Consider the following 21,558-nt stretch of genomic DNA (forward strand, 5'->3'; position numbering starts at 1 on the left):
AATACCTTACAATTGTACATAGTATTGATGACAAGTAAACTGGGCACTACCTTTCAATTGTACATAATATTGATGACATGGTAAACTGGGCAATACCTTACAATTGTTCATAGTCATGGTTGGTTGAATGTGTGTCTGGTAAACGATTTGCTCGAAAAGCAGACGTTTGTCTGGTAAATGATTCACCCATAAACCTGACATTTGCCTGGCAGATGATTCACTTGTAAACCTGACATTTGCCTGGTAAATGATTCACTCAAAAACCTGATGTTTGACTGGTAAACTATTCCCTCACTAATTTGACATCCTGACTAGTGCAATGTAATATCATTCATAAAGATAAACTGCTGTATTATCTAGTTACACTCATCAGAATCTCAAATAATCTAGTCTTGATTACTGAGACACTTGCTAGTCTAGGTTTACCGAGATCCTTGCTAGAGGACTCATCTTGGTATGACCTAAGATTAGTACAAATAAGCAAGTACAAATATGCTCACAGCCTTTGCATTTGACATACGGCCAGTTTAAATGCAATCAGCTGTATTACACATTTAAAACTGTTACCAAAAAGTCAGTTGGTTTGGCATATAATTCCAACATCTTAAATTTTTATTTGAAAACACAAAATATCTTAAGACTTACATCTCAATGATGTACACTCATTTGATTTCGATAACCGTCAATTTTGAAATTTCAATAAGAAAATATTTGACAACGTTCATCTTTCCTCTAATAGTTACATTACCACCCATAACACTAAAGTAAAGTGTTTTCTGTATGTACCACAACTGTTTATAGCACCCATATCAAGTGTAAACATATACTGTATCGTTTGCTAACTGACCACATTAGAAAGGTCACATGCTAGGCTTGTAAATACACCATTTAAAATAGTATATTTAAGCTTGATATGAATGCTATAAATGAGTGTAGCACTGGGAGAAAGTGCTTTACTTCAGTGTTACTAGTTGTAAAATTCAGATCAGTATAAGACAATATACATTCCATTTGTATGTAAGTATAGCCTTTTGGACAGTTCTTCTAACAGTTTTGCCTCAGATATTACTCTACAAAAATGTGCCATATGCATATTATAATCCTGAGTCTTCTGACATTACCAATAATCCTCAAAAGTTGAATAAACTCCCAAAATAATAAACCACCAGGGGAACATGACATTCACAAGCCATTAACGGTCCAAGTGCAACAAACCCGCGGGCTTGCCTGACGAAAACGGGTGTCATAAAAGTTGTTTGCATCTCTAAAGCTGTTTGTAGTGTTACTTATAATAGCCTAATAAATTGATAACAACTGATATAAGACGGAGATAAGGTTTGCCTCAATTGACCCACTCCTTAGAAATGATCTTACGCTGTGAACTACACTGTTTACTTGTGTTATGTAAGAGCCCATCATCACATGTGTAAATATTGGTACTCTTTGATAACAAGTGGACTTGCTTCTTTAATGGCTTGTCCCAGTAATGAAGGACACTATTTTGATGTACCACGACTGCCACCATATTTTTTTTATGACATGGGTTTGAGTCCTATCACTGCATGCTATCATTTTATAGCTTTGTTTTATTTGGTAGTTGAGATCCACAGTAAAACAAACAACTCTACTCCACAAAAACAGAACAAACTGACATGATGAATTTGAGATGTTTGATTCATATATTTCAGAGAACCTAATTTCTTTTACTTGATTTTAAAGTGAAGCTATTTCGGCACAAAGAAACAATATTCAGTCTCTTCATACTGAGGTGGACAGGATATTTATTTGACATTAATAACTACTGTTTGCAAACAGAAATAGTGGGAGAAAAATTTACAAAACTTTCTATACTTTTCAGTCAGTGTGTTCTGAAAAAGTGTTACTTCAAATTTTGAAACCAACCCTCTTTCAGTTTCACAATCAAATATACAAAGTGACTGTTTTGGTTAATATTCAAAGAGGTGAATGTAAAATTTGTGAGATATGGTAATTTCTCACTCTCAAAAAAAATGGCACTGTTTGAAGAACTGTCTAAAAAGCATGAAATATTTCTGAAAAAATAAGAAAGAAAATGTGACATGATTTTTGATACGAGACAAAAACTATACACGAGGACACTTTATGACAACAACTTTCACAAAGAGAAAAAGATTGAGAATATCGTCTTTGGAAGTGAAAAAAATAATCAGTAACTGTTCATGAAGATGTTGGTATGACGATCTTACAAGACCACGGCATGCACAACTGGAAGTGATCTGAAAACACTCGGATATCATCTACGCATGTGGTGATCATGCTTTCTACCTCTTTAGAAAGATGAGAGAGAAGGGGAGGGAGCAACATTTCTGAAAGGAACTATGAGAGGGGGTTGGGGGGGTTGGTGTATGTGCCTATGTGTATTTTTATATATAAATATATATACTAATAATACGACACTATACTACACAGTGCTACAGCTACGTTTCATGCAAATGGCTTGGCGGGAAAATAACACCGAAAACAGAAATAAATGGTAAAGTAAAACTCTCGAGTGGAATTGTTTTTCTTACCGCTGTGTTTTATTGGTGAGTTGTTAGAGTTAGCTGAATCAAGCATTTCCCGGATGTCATAATAGCTATAGGACTTGCCTATGTGTGTGTGAATGCCAAGGTCAAGGTCAAAGCCAAGGTCATCCCAGAGTTTGAAGGGTTGAGAAAAAAGGGGGTCCAGCAGCGGCAGCGGCAGACAGAAAGAAAATGTTTGGTTTGAAACATAAGTGTGGAGCAAAGAAGTACCAAACACCAAAAGAAGAGAAACCAGGAGAACTGAACCAAAGAGAATATTTGCAGTCACAAGTTCATGCAAAATGCTATGTAAGACTGAGGTAAGCCACTTATTGGTAGCCCCCAGTTTCGGGTATTCAAAATTGGCTGTAAATATAAATCTGCATATAAATTATAACAGTAAATATAATAAAATTGCTACTATCAAATTACCGATAATTTGACAGAAAAACGGCAAAATAATTGAATAAACAAACAAACATTCACACAGGTTGTTGTGACAAATGGAAAAATAATGGAAAACAACATAGGTAAGAGTATGGTTTGTCAAAAATTGAATATTTCTGTGGAATGGATTGATGGAAGGCCTGAGAAGGGATGAACGGTGGTGCAGACACTGAAGCTACAAACACTGGAACATTACAAATACAACACACATAGGCACATATTATCGGAAACACACTACTACAATGATAACTTTGCACCCCTCATTCGTATAATGGTTTGGTCTTATGCATTACATTCTTATAATGGTATATAGTTTGATGAATTTGTTTTAGAGAAAGATTTGGAGGCCTGGCAATATATTTCCTCAGTGACTTTAAGTTCCATTTTGATCACTTTTAGAAGTTGTCAGTCACTAAATATATGTGCCTGGGGCATCCAGTATGCTTTCCAAATTTGAAACATTCAAAATTTATAATGCGGACTTAATGTACATCATATTATGAGTTTAAATTAAGCTTTGTTCAATCAAAGGTGTATTGATAGGACCTTTACAAATAAATCTATTTTATGAAATTTGTTGTTTTTCTTTTGCAAAAAAGTGAAATTGTTGGGTAAAATTTACAAACACACGAAAAGAACAAATCTGTGTTTGATTAGAAATGATTAATTAATGGTGACTTTTGTACTCAATTACATGACCCCAAGCAACTCTAGAGGGCGCTGGAACAGATAATCAGTTGTAACACTAGAGGGCGCTGACATGGTTCATAGCTTACAACACTAGAGGGCGCTATTACAGTCATAGGCTACAACATTAGATGGCACTGTTTATTGAATAGCTTTATTAAACATGAAAAATAATAAAAGAACAAAACAGACAGCTCACCTGGACTTAAAGATTCACATGATCTTCTCAGAGATAATTCATAGACACCGGTCACTCTGTTGCTGGAAGGAAAAACCAAATAACAGAACGTGCAAATGACACTTTTCCTCTGACTACCTAGGTGACTTATTTTTTTTAAATGTCAATTTGCTTGGTTAGTACAGCACACAAACATGAATAATTAACATGATAAGTATTGTAAGGTTGACCTTTGACCCATTTCCCCACAATGCAATGTCAAGTTATGGGAGTGGTTGCCAAAAGAGGTATTTAAATTGTTTTTTCAAAGTTCTGTCGTACAAGAATTAGAGCATTTTTTGTTGAATGATGTTTTTTTTTGTAAAGTTTCATTCATCCTTTAAATGAATTGGGATGTCAAAATTTTACTATAATCACAAATATCTTTAAAGGGCCATGTTTCAATCCCGGGTCATTGCATTAGTGTTATCTTAATAAGGATTAATTGGAATCCTTCTTTTGTTCTGGACTAATTTTTTAAATATCTCTGTCAACAGATCTTGGAGGGGACCCCTCCTAATTGTGTTTTCACGGTTTTCAAACCTAGATGTTAATCCTAATCCAAAGGGGGTGGGGGTGGGGGGTCTTTAACAATTGTCCGATTCATGTACGTACGCCTTGGCTCTCAGATTCTCACATTACAAAGATCTAGTTAATAACCAGGGCCAATCAAACAAACTTTGTTTCCAAGCAGAAATTTACATGATTTACAAAAACAGACGTTTTTTTTAATTAAGTGAACTCTGACCTGGTGGCAATTCGCAAATATGTCAAATTCAACACGGTAGTCAAAACTTGGGATTGGTTAGAGCTTACATAGTGATCATGTTGGTCAACGAAACAAATAGACTTTTATTTAGACATGTTTATAAGACAACCTTTGAGCTTTAACCTTTGTGTTTACAAAAATGGACCAGGTGTTCTCTGTGAATAACATGACATGACACTTTTTACTGACGAAGTCTTTAATATTAGAATGAACAGTGAATTATCTGCAACATACATGTACCCAGTGAAGAATGGATGTATGTACTTGTGCCACCTACACCGTGTGATGCAATGGACATACATACATACATACATACATACATACATACATACATACATACAGATACCATCATATTAGAAATGCAATCAGCGTATATACAAATAAGTAAACACAGTTGACGTTACAGTTAATAAGATGAACCCCTTCACCACACCATGGAGTGAATGACAAACACTGCTTAGAGTTGATGTTCTGGTTCCAAGATGCATGGATGGAAGGATACATACTATAACGTTATCTTACAGTTTGTCTTTATTACATTTGAAATATCATTTTCACCTTTACTTGTGTTAGTTTGCAATCAAGGAAACCGTTTTACTACAGAAAGTTACGAACGATCAGATAAATATTCCCGGGCATAATAATAATAATGTTGGGTTCTTATATAGCGCTTTCCCACACCGTGCACAAAGCACTTTACAATTATTACCCCTGGCTCGGATCAGAACGACACAACAGCCCTTTAGTCTTCCCCGAGGAGCATACAATCCATTTTAGCCACTTTTAGACTTTAGCCACTCCGAAACAAACAGTAGGCAGCGACAGGGCTCGAACCTAGATTCAAAGTCGGTCACGCTAACCATTCACCCATCATGACTCCACGAGCATGAGCAATAACCCCCCCCCCCCTTACATACAAATGGTATATTGTGGGGAGATGCAAGGTGTATATTGCATGAGTTGCATACTGACAGAAACCCCCACTAACACACATTAGGAGTGTGTGCATGCCCCCTCCCCCTGCATGAGTATATGTGTTCTGACCCCCTCCCCCCTACAAACACATGGTGCCTGATGCATCTTGAAACCAGGAACAGGTATGATCATTTAGTATTATCCATGGTTGAGTGTATATAGATACTAAAACATAACACGAAGGGTTCCTGGTTGAAATCTACGATTGACTGTGTACATGATAACGATAAGACATGACGCCAGGTGTGCTAGGATTGTCGGTGGCTAGAGAAGCCTAAGGTATACCTGTCACTGGCTTTATAGTAGCCACTACCAAAGAGACTACGTAGAGATCTTGGTGCTGCTATCTTGGCGTCTCTTTCATGTATCTGTAGACATAGGTCCTTAGTAACACATGCTGACTGGCCACAACTCTCAAGCTGTAATGAAGATAGAACAATGATGGTTATATATCGTATGCCATGGTCTTGATAGTCTATTTTAACGTTTGCCTCCACTGTTTTTTAATACTCGTCTGTATATCAGTGTTATGTCAAACCCATCTAATATTTAGGTGTCTGTTATTCTTCTGTGTTTAACAATATGTCAGTCATTCTGTCTGTCTGTCTGTCTGTCTGTGTCTCTCAAGTCTGTCTGTCTGTCTGTTTACCTGTGTGTCTCTCATCAGTCTCAAGTCTCTGTCTGTCACTTTCAAGTCCGTCACACATTCTGTCTGTCTGTCTGTCTGTCTGTCTGTGTCTCTCAAGTCTGTCTGTCTGTCTGTCTCTCTTTCTCTGTCTGTGTCTGTGTCTCTGTCTCATGTCTGTCTGCCTGCCTGTCTGTCTGTCTGTCACTCCCTCCCTCCCTATCCAATCTACTTTGTCTCTGACTAGTACTTAACTTACTTCAAGGTATGCTGACAATGTTAAGTATACAGTCTCTGCATATGGAGTCACTCTGTTCAGAAGTACAGAGTTGTGTAAGGAACTGTCCCATGCAGCTTCAAAACGGAAGATGGTCCTAGTAAAAGTAACACATCAATTATTTAGAAACAGAGACAAAGAATGTACATTTCACTCTAAATTCTTGGGAGTGAGAAACGGAAAATCAGAAAATTACTTTTTAAATAAATTTGTACCACAGAACTTGAACTAGTAGCAGACTTGTCTAGAACATAAACATTATACTGAACATCTTATCTAGGCTAATAAATTCATAAGGGTGGTAGTCTGTTAGACCAAGGGAAATCAATAGAAAAATTGTAGCTGAAACAATTCACTTGTTTAAATCTGACGGTACCAAACACAGAAGCTTAATTCGAGCAATTGCTTGATTGCTTGCTTGATTAATTAATCAATTAATTTATGAAATCCAAGAGCTTAAACAAGGGCATGATATCATATGTTTGAAATTTGCTAATTCATCAAATAAATCGATCGATCGAATCAATCAATCAATTGATCGATCAATCGATCGAATGATTGACTACTCTTACCTGTCATCCCCCAACTGTGGTGTAAATCTTGCAGGTAGTAAATTGAGTGATAACACGGACAGTTCACTGTCAGGTTCACTTACTTCCACGGTGGTACGTATACGACCTAAAAGTCAATATAAAATTTACATTACTGCACTTTTATAACAAAGTATTGAAGTCATCTATAACACACTGTGAACATATGAATAGCACTACACAAATATGTGAGCTTATTTATCCGAGACAAATTTTGTGCCAAAATAAATCTGCATGAAAAAGCCATCACTTTCACAAGTAAATTATGAATAACCATAGAAGCAAATTCACATCATTTCGTTTTCACAAATTACAAAACTCTGCCAAATACAATGGCCTCTCCGCTGAATTTTGTAAGTGCCCAATAAATACATTCACAGCATGTAGGCGATGTGTCTGACATCACAGACCTAGTGGTATATCTCAAATCACAAAATAGAGTTTGTCGTGTGGTGCCCTGACGGCAGGAATGTGAATAACCACTTCTGATAACAAGGTATATGCAGAATAGCGAGTTCAAGAGTCCCTTTCTGATTTGCCATTCACCAGGTGTACGCAAGCGTGGTGTTAACACCCAGATGGTGCACGTATTAGCCATTCTAGTTGTTAACACACAGTGAGTTGTTTGGCAGGTTGGTGGTAGCACTGAGATAGCTTGGTGTTAAAGAGGAACGCCACTCCACAAAATACAAGACATTTTCATAAACTATGGGTTCTGAAGAATCATTTTACAATGTTACATCATCTATAATTACTTGTGATTTCAGAGAAGCAAGTAATTGTACGTGATGAAAAATCATGAAATGACTCTCCACTACCAGGTGTATTAATGAAAATGTCTGTAGTTCCTGGAGTGGCGCATTTCCCTTTAACATAGGGCTGGTGCAGGTATTAACCCTTCCAAGTGCTAACATATTGAGCTAACGTGTAACTTACTGCTAGCATATGTGTTAGCACTGAACTAACTAGCTACCTTGAAGCTTGCCAAATCAGAAAGCAACTCTTGAGCTTTTTTTTTAAAGCAAGTATCAATGGTGAGTGTTACACAAATACACATTTACAATTTTGCAAGCTTTTTTTTTAAAGCATGAGATAAAATAGTGAGATTCAATCATTTTTCTTACATAGTTCACATCTGCATTGTAGTTTGGGATTCTGACTGCAGAGTTCTTGAAATGAGAAATAATATGTTACTTGTTGAATTACAGTTCTTTAAGAGATAAAAGGGCAATAACAAAAGTTCAGTAGGATAAAAAAATTAAATTCATTTACTTAGCCCCCCCCCCCCCCCCCCTCCCCCACCTAACTAAATTGGCCAAAATTTATAATTGTTTCAGACAATACAATCAATTTCAAATCAGTATGTAGTAATATATGCAGTGTTTTTGTTAAGGGTAGTAAGTTGGTAACTTGAAATCTACCAGAGTTCCCCTGTCATTTTACCAGGGTTTCCTACTAAAATTATGGTGTAAATAATGGATGGAAATTATACCAGTTTTATCAGATATACGATTTCTATTACTGGGGTTCCCCAACCTTAGCAAAAACACTAAACATGTTTGTAGTTGTGAATATAAAGCCAGTATGTAGCGAGTAAAATGCTTTTATCGACACTTTTAAATGTATTTTAGTGCCATGCAATTACTAATATAGCAAAAATTCTTCCATTTCTCAATTTGGTGATATTTCAAGAAAGTTTGCATTTAGGGGTATGAAACAGAATCCATTGAAAGTATTTTTATTTTTTTTTAAGATCAAGTAATTTGAAACTGTATTTGGATTAAAGGCCAATACTTCAATCCCAGGTTCTCGCATGACTGTAATCTTATCAATAGAGTCGTAAGAATTTTATAGGATTATTCTTTTGTTGTGGACCAACTTTTTTTTATAGCTCTGCCAAACTATCAGTTTTAATACCTAGATTCTAATCCTAATTTGAAATGGGCTTTCAAATGTCAATGAGTGAAGCCATGAGTTTGACTTTTGATTACTACTACCATGGCAAACTTACTATCGGCAAATTAGATAAGACACAAACTAAAAGTGGTTATGAGGCATGTGTTAGATTACACAAGTGGATGATAGCGGTGCCTTGGTTGTGCAGACATAATCACCCTGTAATCACGACAGTGTAGGTACTTGAAGTCCTTAAAAAAATGTATACTGGAAGGTTTTAAAAGTCTATGAAAATGAAACAGGACATGTTACAAACAGGGAAAGTAAACACAGGACTTGGATTAATAACACTTGGCATAGCATGTTGGTACAGCAGTGACTTGTATTACACACCATGGTTTGATAAGAACAGTTTTATGGAATCTTTATGCATACATGAAATGCCAGGGGAACTGGAAATTTGTTTGTGAACGTGAACTATTATGTAAAGTGGCCATAAAACTGTTCTTATCAACTGTTGGAATGTAAACTCTGTACTTCCGATGCTGTGCCAAGTGTTATTAATACAATTCAGTTGTTTACTTTACCTCTTTGAAACAGTTTCCGTTTTCCACGGTCTGATGTCAGCAGTTTTAATTTTAGACATGAGGTTTAACTTGTTGCTGCTTGAGAATTGCTATTGAGCCATCATGTTACTGTTAATGTAATTTACTCTTTCAAGTCCACTTTTGCAACAGAAGCGTTAATTTGTGTGTTAGTTTGCCGATAGTTGATTTGCCGCTGTAGTAACCAAGACTTACCGACTACAATTTCTTTGACTTCCTTCCAGTTCAAATCTTGCGATGATTCATGAATGACAGTGACAGCAAGACGTCGTTGTATACCCTGGTGTAGCAGGAAGATACCACCACATGGCATTTCATCACTGTGATCGACAGCTACAGGTACATACCTAGTAGTACAAATGTGTACAAGAGATCTTTGTGAGAAAGACTGATATACTGATATTAAATTGCTGTTACTTTTTCACAGTATATCTATTTGTCTGTACGGTTATAAGGCCAAGAAAAAAAAAGAATTGTTTCTGGTCAGGACAGTTTGTCTAAAATGGTGCGACGACATGCTTTTTTTTTCTCTCTCAACAAACCTGTCACGTAATATACTATTTATGGCAGTTACTGTTTGTTTTATTTATACTTTAGAGCAAGTGTGTATATGTGGGGGCAGTTCTCATTTGCTTGTTCATGATTGGCTCTGCAGTTGTCTTCACTGAAGTAGACCGAGGAGGGTTATTTTTGTGTGTCTCCCTGGATATGCAGAGTGCATGGGCTGGACAAACATGAAAAAAAAGACAGACGTGGGGATGTGTGCGCTGACCAGAAACAATTTTTTTATTGGACCACAATGGAAATAAGTCTTCTGATTTTACTCCATTTCCACCCCCCCCCCCCCCCCTTTTTTTTTTAAATTCTAAAACTAAGCTTTGTCCATGCAGGTATAATTATATTATTCTCAAATATTTTTCAGCCAGAAAATACTTGTGACCTAAGGGTTTTGTCACGTCTCATTTTAGCTCTCAGAAGACCCCTTAGGTAACTGCATTTTCATTGGCTGAACACAAACAAATAATGGGGAATATTACAAATAAACAGAGGGAATACTAGCAATAAATGGAAGAGTTATTTACAGTATAAAACAAGTGGGAATACCAACAATAAATGGAATAGCTACTTACTCTCCATTGGGTGCCAGTTCACAGATTTCAAACCATACCAGTAGATCAAATTTGCTGTGTAGATGACTGGTACTGGGACATGTTACCAAACCCATCTTTGGTGACGGTACTGCAATAGATCGACAAACTGTCGCCATGTGACACACCGTTAAAATCACATCACCAAGACAAACATCAGACAGATATTTTAATAGCATGCATACATTGTCAAAACATGAATTTCAAGTGAATACCACTTAAAGATTGACTCTTTACCCTCTACTCTCCTCTATCCCCTTTATTTGTCTATTTGTTTGTCTGTCTGTGGCTGGCTGTCTGTCTGTCTGTCTGTCTGTTCTCATAGTTACCTACATATTTTCCACTCAGTTTGTCTATCTGATTGTCTACCTGTTTCTCAGTCTATCAATCTATGTATGTATGTATGTATGTATGTATGTATGTATGTATGTGTGTATGTATGTATGTATGTATGTATGTATGTATGTATGTATGTATCTGTCTGTCTGTCTGTGGACTGCTATGTGACTGCTAGGTGACTGCTATGTGACTGCTATGTGGACTGCTATGTTGACTGCTATGTGACTGCTAGGTGATTGCTATGTTGACTGCTATGTGACTGCTAGGTGATTGCTATGTTGACTGCTATGTGACTGCTATGTTGACTGCTATGTTGACTGCTATGTGATTGCTATGTTGACTGCTATGTGACTGCTATGTTGACTGCTATGTGATTGCTATGTTGACTGCTATGTGACTGCTATGTTGACTGCTATGTGCCTGCTACATGACAGAATTACAGACATCTAAGGTGCAAAGAAGGAATTGATTATCTTTACCTGGTCTAGCCAGTGGCAAGGTCATTGGGAAATGTCTTTTCTGGAAAGGTAGAATCCTACAAGAAAATAGAAAAATAAAATAAAACTCATAACTGAAAGTTGATAAATTGACATCAGCAATGATTATACCAGTGATATTTCCTAGCAATCAAATATACTTGAAAAGAAAGTTGCTCGTTGAAAGCTTAAAATAAAAGTTCTAAAAATTGCCTGTTGTACAAAAGATTTAAATTCATGTATAGCTAAAATGATGTAGGCTTGGTGTTTCACTCGTGAGATGTACAGTTAGACATATTTCAACTCTAAACTAACAATAACAGTGACACAATAAACACAGCAGGATCCTTTGCCCAATCACATTGTACACTCATGAGCACTGCTATTCTTTCACAGCGCACATGTTGTTTCACATTGATTTTTCATGTAGATAGCCATGATGAAATTGTTTTATAAATCCAAAATCCAAAATAAATACCCAATCTTCATCCATATCATGGCTACTATAATACCACAAGAAGGTTTGTTACTTATTGTTGATTGGCCCTTTTATAATAATAATAATAATAATCTTTTTTTGTCCAATAAAAATATTGGAAAGGTGACTTGGATTACAAAGCCTCCCCAAAAATAAATTAAAACATACTACATGTAAATACAACAAAAAGGCAGGTGGAACATCCACAGTACCCTCCAATTAAATACTGATACAGCAATGAAAGATACAAAATTCCAACAAACACGTTGAAGAAATTCAAATTAGCACTATAAACAGCTGTGTTGAGATGATTCTACTCACCTTGTTGGTTCTTGTTGGCTCTGGAAATGTAACGGATGAGCTTGATAATGGCCAAAGACTTCAAACACAATGGGTTGGTTGGTGATGTAGTCAATAAACGCCTTGGTCACTGTCACTGTGATCTATATGGTTGGCCAAAGATTGACAAGTGTATTGAATAATTTTGAAATGACGTATCAACACACAAGTTGTTTCTATTGACTTAGTAATACTTATGATTCTGGTAATTGAAATCTCGGTTTACTATAAAGATAGACACAAACGATTGTTGTTCAATGTGGTAGATTACACAAGTTGGTGATAGTGGTTCTTATCTTGTGTGAACCTAATCACCCTGTTGTTGAGATAGTGTAAACATTGGAAGTCCCAAAACAGTACACTGCACGTTTATGGATCTAGCTTTCGGAGAGCTGCCCTACTGAGAATATAATCAAACCAACACCCATTCAATAGCTTATCACTGTTGTATCAACATGTTGTGACAATAGTTTTAGTTTGTGTCTATCTTAGTAAAGCCTTGATTACCAGTCTTAGAGTCCATGTCACAACAACTTGTGTCTACATCACTGGTGCAGCTGTGTTTGAAATAGGAGTCAAAATGTTCAAGATTGCCATTTCTTTCCCTGATTTTTCTTTGATATTACTGGTGATGGTATAATTATGTTATTCTACAACATTTTTCTTCATTCAGCCGGAAAATACTCATGACCTAAGGGTTGTCACTACTCTAGTGTCACACTCGTCTAGTGGCCTGTAGTGACAAAGGCCCCTTAGGTCACTCGTATTTTCTTCGGCTGAACGAAAAAAAGAATATTGGGGAATAACATCTAATAATGTGCCAATATCTCAAGTGTTTTGCTCCACATGCTGGGCAAAGAAATAACTCTTACTGGGGTCATGATGTATAGATAATAATGATTACATTTTTATTGCATGCTTTTTTTTCCAATAGAGCAAGCAATAGCGCCATCATGCTTAACTTGTATAAACATGAGATAATATTTATTGTTTATGTCAGTATTTTTACAGTATCCATACCTCGAAAATACGAAAAGCTCTAAAATTGTGCATCACAAAAAATTTGAAATCTTTCCATGGGGGGGGGGGGGGGGGGGGGGTCCAGACACATGTCTCATAAATGGCACCCTCTGTAGTTTGAATCTAGAGATGTCAAACCAAGTCTGCTGACAGAGGGCGGTATTTATGTGAAAGGTTGCATCTCGCCACCAACATTTTGCAAGAAGTGTTGGAACTGTCAGATAGACATGTCTCTCTGTTCTTTACTATTGAATGAACTGAATATCTGAAGAAACTGTATCTGAATATTTTTTTAGAATTTCTTGCTTCTGAATTATAGGGTTTGATTTGGGTACAAAAATGTCAAAATGAAAGATGCATATGCATAATAATTATGCAATGATAGCATTTCTTTGCTAAGCATGCATGTGTAGCTAGCTGCCATTCATTTTGAATTACTACCAAACGAGAGAGACTAGAGACTTTCAACGAGGTGGCATAATAGAAGACATAATAACTTGAACATCATGCTGTCTAAATGAAAGTCTATAGTCTCTTTAGTTTGGTAGTAATAAGTCGATAATAATCATAATACTCACATACAGCACAAATATGACATTAGTTTAAAACATTAGATGGATTAGTAAAATGGTGTGCACTGCCATTGCCAAGCTTTCTGCACTCGTCACACTTGGCTAGTTCACCTCTGGTTGAAATGGTTTAGTCCATTTCTATTCTGTATCAGGAGAGTTTATTTCAATGGAGGGGTAGAAGGTTCATGTTAAGTTGCAGCTGTCAAGTTCTAATTAGTGCCAGAATATGCATGTTTTGGGTGATTTTTCATGAATTTTTTTTTCATCATTTTTTTGGCAGAGAATAGGATTTAAAAATCCAACTCTTGTAATTTCCCATTTGCTGTTTTTTGTTTTGTTTTATTTTGTTTTGTTTATTTTCGAAACAACAAAACAATTTTTACATCAGTGATCTTTCTGCTAAGCTCTCAGCCCAGGAAAGGGGATTTTTTTTGCTATTTCTTTTCAGGAGCAAAATTCCTTTTTTCTTTTTTCTTTTTTTCTTTTTAAAGCAGTACACACTTTTTTCCAACATACAAAAATGAACATAATTATGCAAATAACAAACAAGGTGACTGTGTGTGAGCAAGCACCATGCAACGGTGACAGAGCACAAATTGAACCAAATTAATAAATATGATGAAGAGCATTTGAAGCAGGTTTCCTTTTGTGTGTCGGGGGGAGACTCAAGGAAACTTACATTCTGGACATGGTAAAAACCAAGAGGTGGTCCTTTGCCTGTGTTCTTCAGCGGTTCAGTGGTGAACGCCTCATGGCCGTGCAGAAAGCTGCAAGGAGAACATTAAGCTAACAATATTGGCCAACATGCAATTATTATTATATATATTGTGTTAATGTTGTCTAAAACCAATTCAAATTCTTCTCAAAGTATACCACTCTTTTATCGTTTCAATAATCTGAATATTTTCCAGATGAAATGTTCACACAAGCATCGAGTATGGTTTGACTCGTTTGGCACATTCATTAAAACAACGGTTTTTGAAGTCTGGTGCAATAGAAATTAAATCCTTTTTGACTGATAAACTAAGTTTACTGGTCATGGAAATAACTTCCTCACACAAAAAGCTGGACTCCATCCACAAAAAATGTTATTGCGTATAATCCATTCTCTGTATTCTGTGGACTCTGATTTACATTTTATAGGTTTCATTGATTTTTTTCTCTTTGAAATCATACCACATGTTGTTATACTTCAACTTTCTGGCGATAGAACAAAAACGTAAATCTTAATATACTTTGAGAAGAATATGATTAGTTTCACACCATTACTGTCAGGAGCACAATCTCGTCATATTTACCCTTGATCATAACAGAGGCTAGCTTTTGTTGCCTTGTCACTTGTCACCCCACCCCCCACCCCTACCCTCATTTGACTGAAATCAATTACAACTTCCAATTTAACCTTCGTTTGCAATACTTGTTTTTGCAAGATTCAACTTCTTAAAGTTCATGACCCTGAAAGTTTATGACACTAGCCAATGACAACGGCAAGATTTGACCTTTCAAAGGTCATAACCCATAAAAAATCAGACACTAGCCATAAACAAGGGCTGATTTGACCTCTTAAAGGTCACAACCCAAAAGGTCATGACACTAGCCAATGAAATGATAAGGGCAAAGATGACTAATATTGTTTCTGGATTCCTCTCTTTTTTTTCACGGACGACTTACATTCTGAACATGATAAAATCCTAATGGTGGACCTGTAGCTGAATTCTTCAAGGGTTCTGTGGAGAACGCTTCGTCATGACGATGTAGAAAACTGTGGATAGTTTGATAGGCCAGCAAAAAGCTGCATTAAATCTACTTTCTATGAACTAAACACTGCATCATAAACTCAACATAAAACATACTATCAGACAAAGATAATTGTACATATTAACAATAAAATACACATTTTAAATATGTCTATGTAAAAGACTATATTTTAATATAGTCTTTTTAAGTTGATCTCAGTTTCCGCATCCACTAGTACTACTACTTGCGAGACTTCAAAATTTTTGCGATTTTATTATTTTTTCTTGTTTGTTTGCTCATGGTCGTGGAAGACAATAAAGCCTATGACATGAATTAGACATATTTGTCATCTATCAAATTGTAAATATCAATTTTCAAATGGAACTTACTTAAATTGGCAGAATATATCAGCATATTCCGTGGAAATTCCAGACGCCTGGAGCACAGTCACTCGGAATGTGTATGAGGATCCGATTTTCAAATGATCTCTTTCAATACCATCCACAGTTGGAACGGTGTTTTCTTCTTTTAAGCTTTTCGTCTCTGCCTCATCACTTTTCTCCTCAATTTCTGAAACGTTTACCAAATTTTTCCATAATTAGTACACAGAAACAGAGAAGACAGTTTTTTTGGGGGTTTCTAAATGATCTACTTTGGGTAAGCACATTCAATGGTCGGCAGGCTATTAGGAATATCTATGACTAGGCCAGAAGAACTGTGAAAATGGTTAGACACAGAGAGTACAACTTTTGTCTAAGTTAAGTAGTCTTTTAAGTGAAAAAAAAACAAGAAGTTAAATGGTCCATTTTTGGGCCTCAGAACAGATTTCAGCTTGCTTTGCTCAGGACAGAAGGCAGCACACATTTTTTTACACTAAGCTTTACAAAATTTGGCAAATACTTTTTGATAAGATTATTGATGACTGCATATTTTGGCTTGTGCTCAAGAAGAAGAATTATGATCACGATACTTTTTTTGTACCAGCTTTACAAAATTTGACATTTTCAATATGATAACAGATTTTGTTTTGCTCAAGCTAGAAACACATACTCTTTTGGCATAGAGACAGAACGATAACATCGAGAGAGTTAAACTGTTAGAAACATTGGAAGAAAGCAATGCAGCAAGCTATTTTTTTTTGTTAACGTATCTCATGTTACCTACTTGTACTATCGCTTGTTTGATTTTGATTGCTACTGGCTGAGTCCTCTACGTGGGTTTGAAGGAAGGAAGGAAACAGGGAAAGGAAAGAAGAATGAATGTGTCAAAGACATTACAAGTACACACACAACACACTTTATAGATCTCTGAGACGGCGATAAATTGTTTGGTAGTTCAAATATGACTTTGAACTCTGTCAGTATTTTTTGCTCATGTCTGAGAATCTGACAAAAAAAGATGAGATGGGGAGGGGGTGTCCAGCAGGTTTACATAGTCAAAATACCTAGGAAACTCAGGTAGATTTTACCTACTTACCACCCTTAACAAAAACACTGGCAGTGAACCCTGGTAAAATAACTGGGGAACTCATGACAGGTAAATATTGCCTGATTCCAACCCTTTAATAACTGGTAGGGAACGCGGGGAAAGTAGCAAGGAAAGTTTACCAACTCAACAAATACATGTTGTTTATCTTCATCTATTGTGTCAATACATTAGTGCGATGAAAGACTGTCATATTGTTACAAATATTTTGAAGTTCTACAACATTTCGTTTGAGTCACAACTGACAGAATTATTACTAGAAATATTAATTAACCTTGTAGATAAAATCTAGATAATGTAATACCCACTCAGATGCCTACCACATGGGCTAGATGTGATGTTACTGATAAATTGGCACATAGATGTCAAGTCTGAACCACAGAAAGAACAGAACTTCTGATTTTCACTTTTTTTTATGATTTCAAAACTCATAGGAACTTAGAAGCATTTTATAACAGAACGAAGCAGTTTTCTTAGTAAAGGGATGAAAGTTGACTTGAAAAAATGATATGAATTTCAAAATATAATTTTAGAAATGAAGTTTTGAACTAAATATGGTGCCAATGGTATTATAGTATTACTGAATTCACTAAAATTATTAACATGTGATTTAGTTATATGAGTCGTCATCTTGGTGATTTGGTGAGTGAATTTTTTTTTTAATTTTAATTTTAATTTATTTTATTTTTTTAAATATTTTTTTAATTTATTTTTTTAAATTTATTTTTTTAAAGTGAATTCTTTGAGTGACTGAAAACTTGATGAGGGTTAACTTACAACTTGTATCTGGGCGAGATCAATAGTTCAATGTAGGATAAAAAAGTAAATTCTTACTTCACAATCTCAGACCCCCACCCCCACCCCCATGTCCAACTAAATTGGCCAAAATTGAAAACTGTTTCAAACAGCACAATCAATTTCAAGTCAGTATGTAGTAGTATGCAGTGCTATGAATACAAAGCCAGTATGTAGCAGTATGTAGGGCTATGAATACAAAGCCGGTATGTAGTGAGGAAAAAATTATCCATTCTTCCATTTCTCAATTCGACATATTTGTATTTAGGGGTACAAAACAGATTCGATTTAAAGTAAAATCGATTTTGTAGGATGAGAACTAAAATGGCTCAAAACTCTCCACCCACCCCTAAAGTAAATTATTTTTTTTTTATCTTACGTTAAGCACTGAACTATTGATCTCACCCCCTAATAACTTGGGTATTATTGGTATTAATTGGTTTAACAGGTGTGCAATTCATGCAATGATAACTGAACAGTCAAAATAAACTGAACAATAGTAAGAGAACTGTCTACGATTACTGCATAAGCTCAGGAAGAAAATTGTGTATACTTTCATCACATCCGCTTCTCCATGAGAATGTCATTTTGGGAACACAGCATGGTACAGGGCAAAATTGTATGCAGTTTATACGGTACAGCTGTTGCTTGGCTTTTGGAATTTTGACAGTGAAACAGTAGGCTAAATGTAGTAATGATGTTCCAATTACTGTTGCCACTTTGCCAGATTTGTTTTAAGAATCGCCCTTTTATAAATAACTCAAGAACTTAATTGTACAGAAACTCAATTCAAGTGTCTCTTACACACATATCTATCAGAGGCAGGCATTGTTTTTAACACTTGACCTCTGACCTCAAAATTTACTTTCTGATCTTATGCACCAGTTAGACAGTCTCCAACAACTTGACACAGACAACACCAACAAGACATATACATGAAAGTGAACATCAAAAGTGAGATAATATCTCTTCTTTAACTTTTGACCTTGAAGTAATCCAACTGGTCCCTGTAACAATTTTCATTTGGAATGAGTTGCCGTGTCTGAAGTGTCCCCTTTATCAAAGATGGAAATATATGTGTGACACATACTAGATGTTTTGGCAATGTCTACTCCAACATAACACTATGTGTGTGTGAAAGATATAGAATTGGCAATGTCTGATGACCTTGACTCTGATATCGGCATTCCATCCCTCCCCCCCCCACCCCCCATCATCTTGACATCAAAACTCTAGATTTGCACAGCGACCAGTTTAGTTACTTCATGACAAACCAGTGCATTGTGTTAACCTCATTTAACATATGCTACAGTAGTGGCGGTGGTTTTTTTGTTCATGATGGTGGTGTCGGTGGCACATTCCATTGTAAGTGCCAGGGGTGGTCCCTGCAAAACTCTATCTCACCTTGGGGAGTATTACCTATATCAGAGTTTTCTCTGTGACCTTCGACGATCCTGATCATCTCCTCAGACACAGTGGACCGACTCAGGTTAGACTGACTTCTCTTGGTCTGACAAAAAAAAAATGAGAAGGTTATAATTGGATTAAGATATCACCTCATTCAAACATACCATGCATCTACAAAAAATATTTCCTTGTTGGATATTTTTGTTGAGAGATAAGTACTCGTGCAGCGGGAATTGCTAGCCGACTGGAGTCTTGAGTTACTGCTGATTCAACTTCAACGTTTAGTATACTTTAAGAGTGTCACTCCAAGAAATAGATGCATTTTCATAAAACTTTGGGTTCTGGAGAGTCATTTCATAATTCCAAGTCATCTCATACATTTTGCGTGATTGCCAAAAACATCAAATTGAAACTCTATTTCACCTCCACTATTCTCACACTGGCCACTGTTGCCTCATTGGATGAGAAGACATACATATTGATTAGATGCACACTGAATTTTCATGAATATTGATCTAAAGGCATAAGCATTTAGTGCTTATACACAGTGGTCTAAGTGAGGACCTTGCTAAAGTAACTCCATCTAACCCCACCAATTTTTTTTGGGAGGGGTATAGGTAGATGATGGGGCCAATTTTCTAGGACACTGCTGAGGTTAAAAGATCTGTACATTGAGTTGCAGAGAGAGTTTCAAGTTAAATAAAACATATTTCTTGACAGGATACAATTATGTGTGTGGAGAACAGTTGACAAATTGTTCTCTCTCTTAATTTCACAAAATCCAATTTTCACTCACATGCACAATTTCTAATGAATTTACTCCACGTTCAAAGAAATGCTTACTATTATTTTTCTCTCAACTAAATTTCATATTTTATAAATTTACCTTTTTATTGAAGTAAGCGTCATCATCAAAATTCAACCTGGCGTTTCCTGATTGGCGTACACCGGAACCATAATCAGGTGCTTCGTCGTCCTTGGTAACGTACTGTACTGCGACTCGTAACCAACCCTTGACGTCACCTTTCTCACTGACAATCGCTATACGATGCACTAACGGGACTGGGTATAGTAAATTACTCAAGTACACAAACCCCCTAGTGGTGAAAAATAGAACAGGTCAAAGGTTAAAATAAACCATTACAAAGGTCAAAGGTCACAATCAACAAATTATCAGAGTTATACTAATTGGGGCATGAATGTTAAACAATGGACCAGCTTTGCAATGGATATACCTACATATTGTAAAATTAATGCATTTATTTCGGCACATGAAAAAAATGAGGCAGATTTGCAATTAAGGATTTGTCAGACACATTTTAACTCGGCAGACAGTAAAGCTCAAAGTAGACACTACTTCTAAATAACTTATCCAGTCAGCCCACCATATTCAGTGCCACTGTTGATAAACCTTCCACATCAGCTGAATTATAGAAAAGTATGTTAGTGGGACTTATTTCCATGGATATAGCTTTTGGCATATATTCAGCTAAAACAATTCAATCTCCATGGCAACATAAATGACGAGAGTATTCAAGTTTGGGAGTTGTTGACGTAAAAGTTAAGGTTGGGGCAACAAATGATATTGTAGCTAAATCAATTTAACATCTTTTGCAGACTTTTTCAAGGAAAGCATTCATCTCTAAATCACAAACTGTGTTTTTGAAATCATTTCCAACTGAAATTAATTATATAAATTGTCCCTCAAACTTAGAAATTCAAAAATATAATATTGAATTGACACTGTGAGTAGAAATTTCACTCCTAAGTATGAACCAAAAGTCCATGAACATTCATTGTCACAAAATATTGAATGCTAATGTTACCTTCCAACCAGTCTAAACCATGGAAATCTATCATAGAATGGATCTCCTCCTGTTACAGCATTCTCAAAGGTGATGTTACTTTCTGGTGTGGTGGGTGTCATGTCAACACAGTTGTCGTACATTTCACGCATCAAATCAAGACGATGACTATGTAAGAAAGAACACAGATAACATGAAATGTAGGTTTTACAGTTATATGTAATTCACCATAGTCCTGTTACTAAAAAAACAAAAGATTAAACAGTTTGGCCACTTGGAGTGCTGTTTGGAAGTGATTTTAGACCAGAAGTGAGGGCCATGATAGC

General features: G+C 36.1%; 1 protein-coding gene across 1 annotated transcript in view; it reads right to left on the reverse strand.

The window, feature by feature from the left end:
- Positions 1–21,558, reverse strand: part of LOC144451660 (kinesin-like protein KIF1A) — a 112,919-nt gene that overhangs the window by 12,831 nt on the left and 78,530 nt on the right. Inside the window, exons 20-34 of the mRNA XM_078142554.1 lie at positions 21,254–21,400; positions 20,314–20,524; positions 19,425–19,530; positions 16,905–16,949; positions 16,130–16,310; positions 15,675–15,765; positions 12,394–12,515; positions 11,559–11,653; positions 10,762–10,888; positions 9,827–9,978; positions 7,113–7,218; positions 6,523–6,637; positions 5,924–6,057; positions 3,877–3,938; positions 2,550–2,627 (exon numbers count right to left, since the gene is read on the reverse strand). Of these exons, the coding sequence (XP_077998680.1) occupies positions 2,550–2,627; positions 3,877–3,938; positions 5,924–6,057; positions 6,523–6,637; positions 7,113–7,218; positions 9,827–9,978; positions 10,762–10,888; positions 11,559–11,653; positions 12,394–12,515; positions 15,675–15,765; positions 16,130–16,310; positions 16,905–16,949; positions 19,425–19,530; positions 20,314–20,524; positions 21,254–21,400 (1,772 nt within the window). The remainder of the gene's footprint in view (positions 1–2,549; positions 2,628–3,876; positions 3,939–5,923; positions 6,058–6,522; positions 6,638–7,112; positions 7,219–9,826; positions 9,979–10,761; positions 10,889–11,558; positions 11,654–12,393; positions 12,516–15,674; positions 15,766–16,129; positions 16,311–16,904; positions 16,950–19,424; positions 19,531–20,313; positions 20,525–21,253; positions 21,401–21,558) is intronic.

Source organism: Glandiceps talaboti, chromosome 21 (assembly GCF_964340395.1).
Source record: "Glandiceps talaboti chromosome 21, keGlaTala1.1, whole genome shotgun sequence".
Classification (NCBI taxonomy): Eukaryota; Metazoa; Hemichordata; class Enteropneusta; family Spengelidae; genus Glandiceps; species Glandiceps talaboti.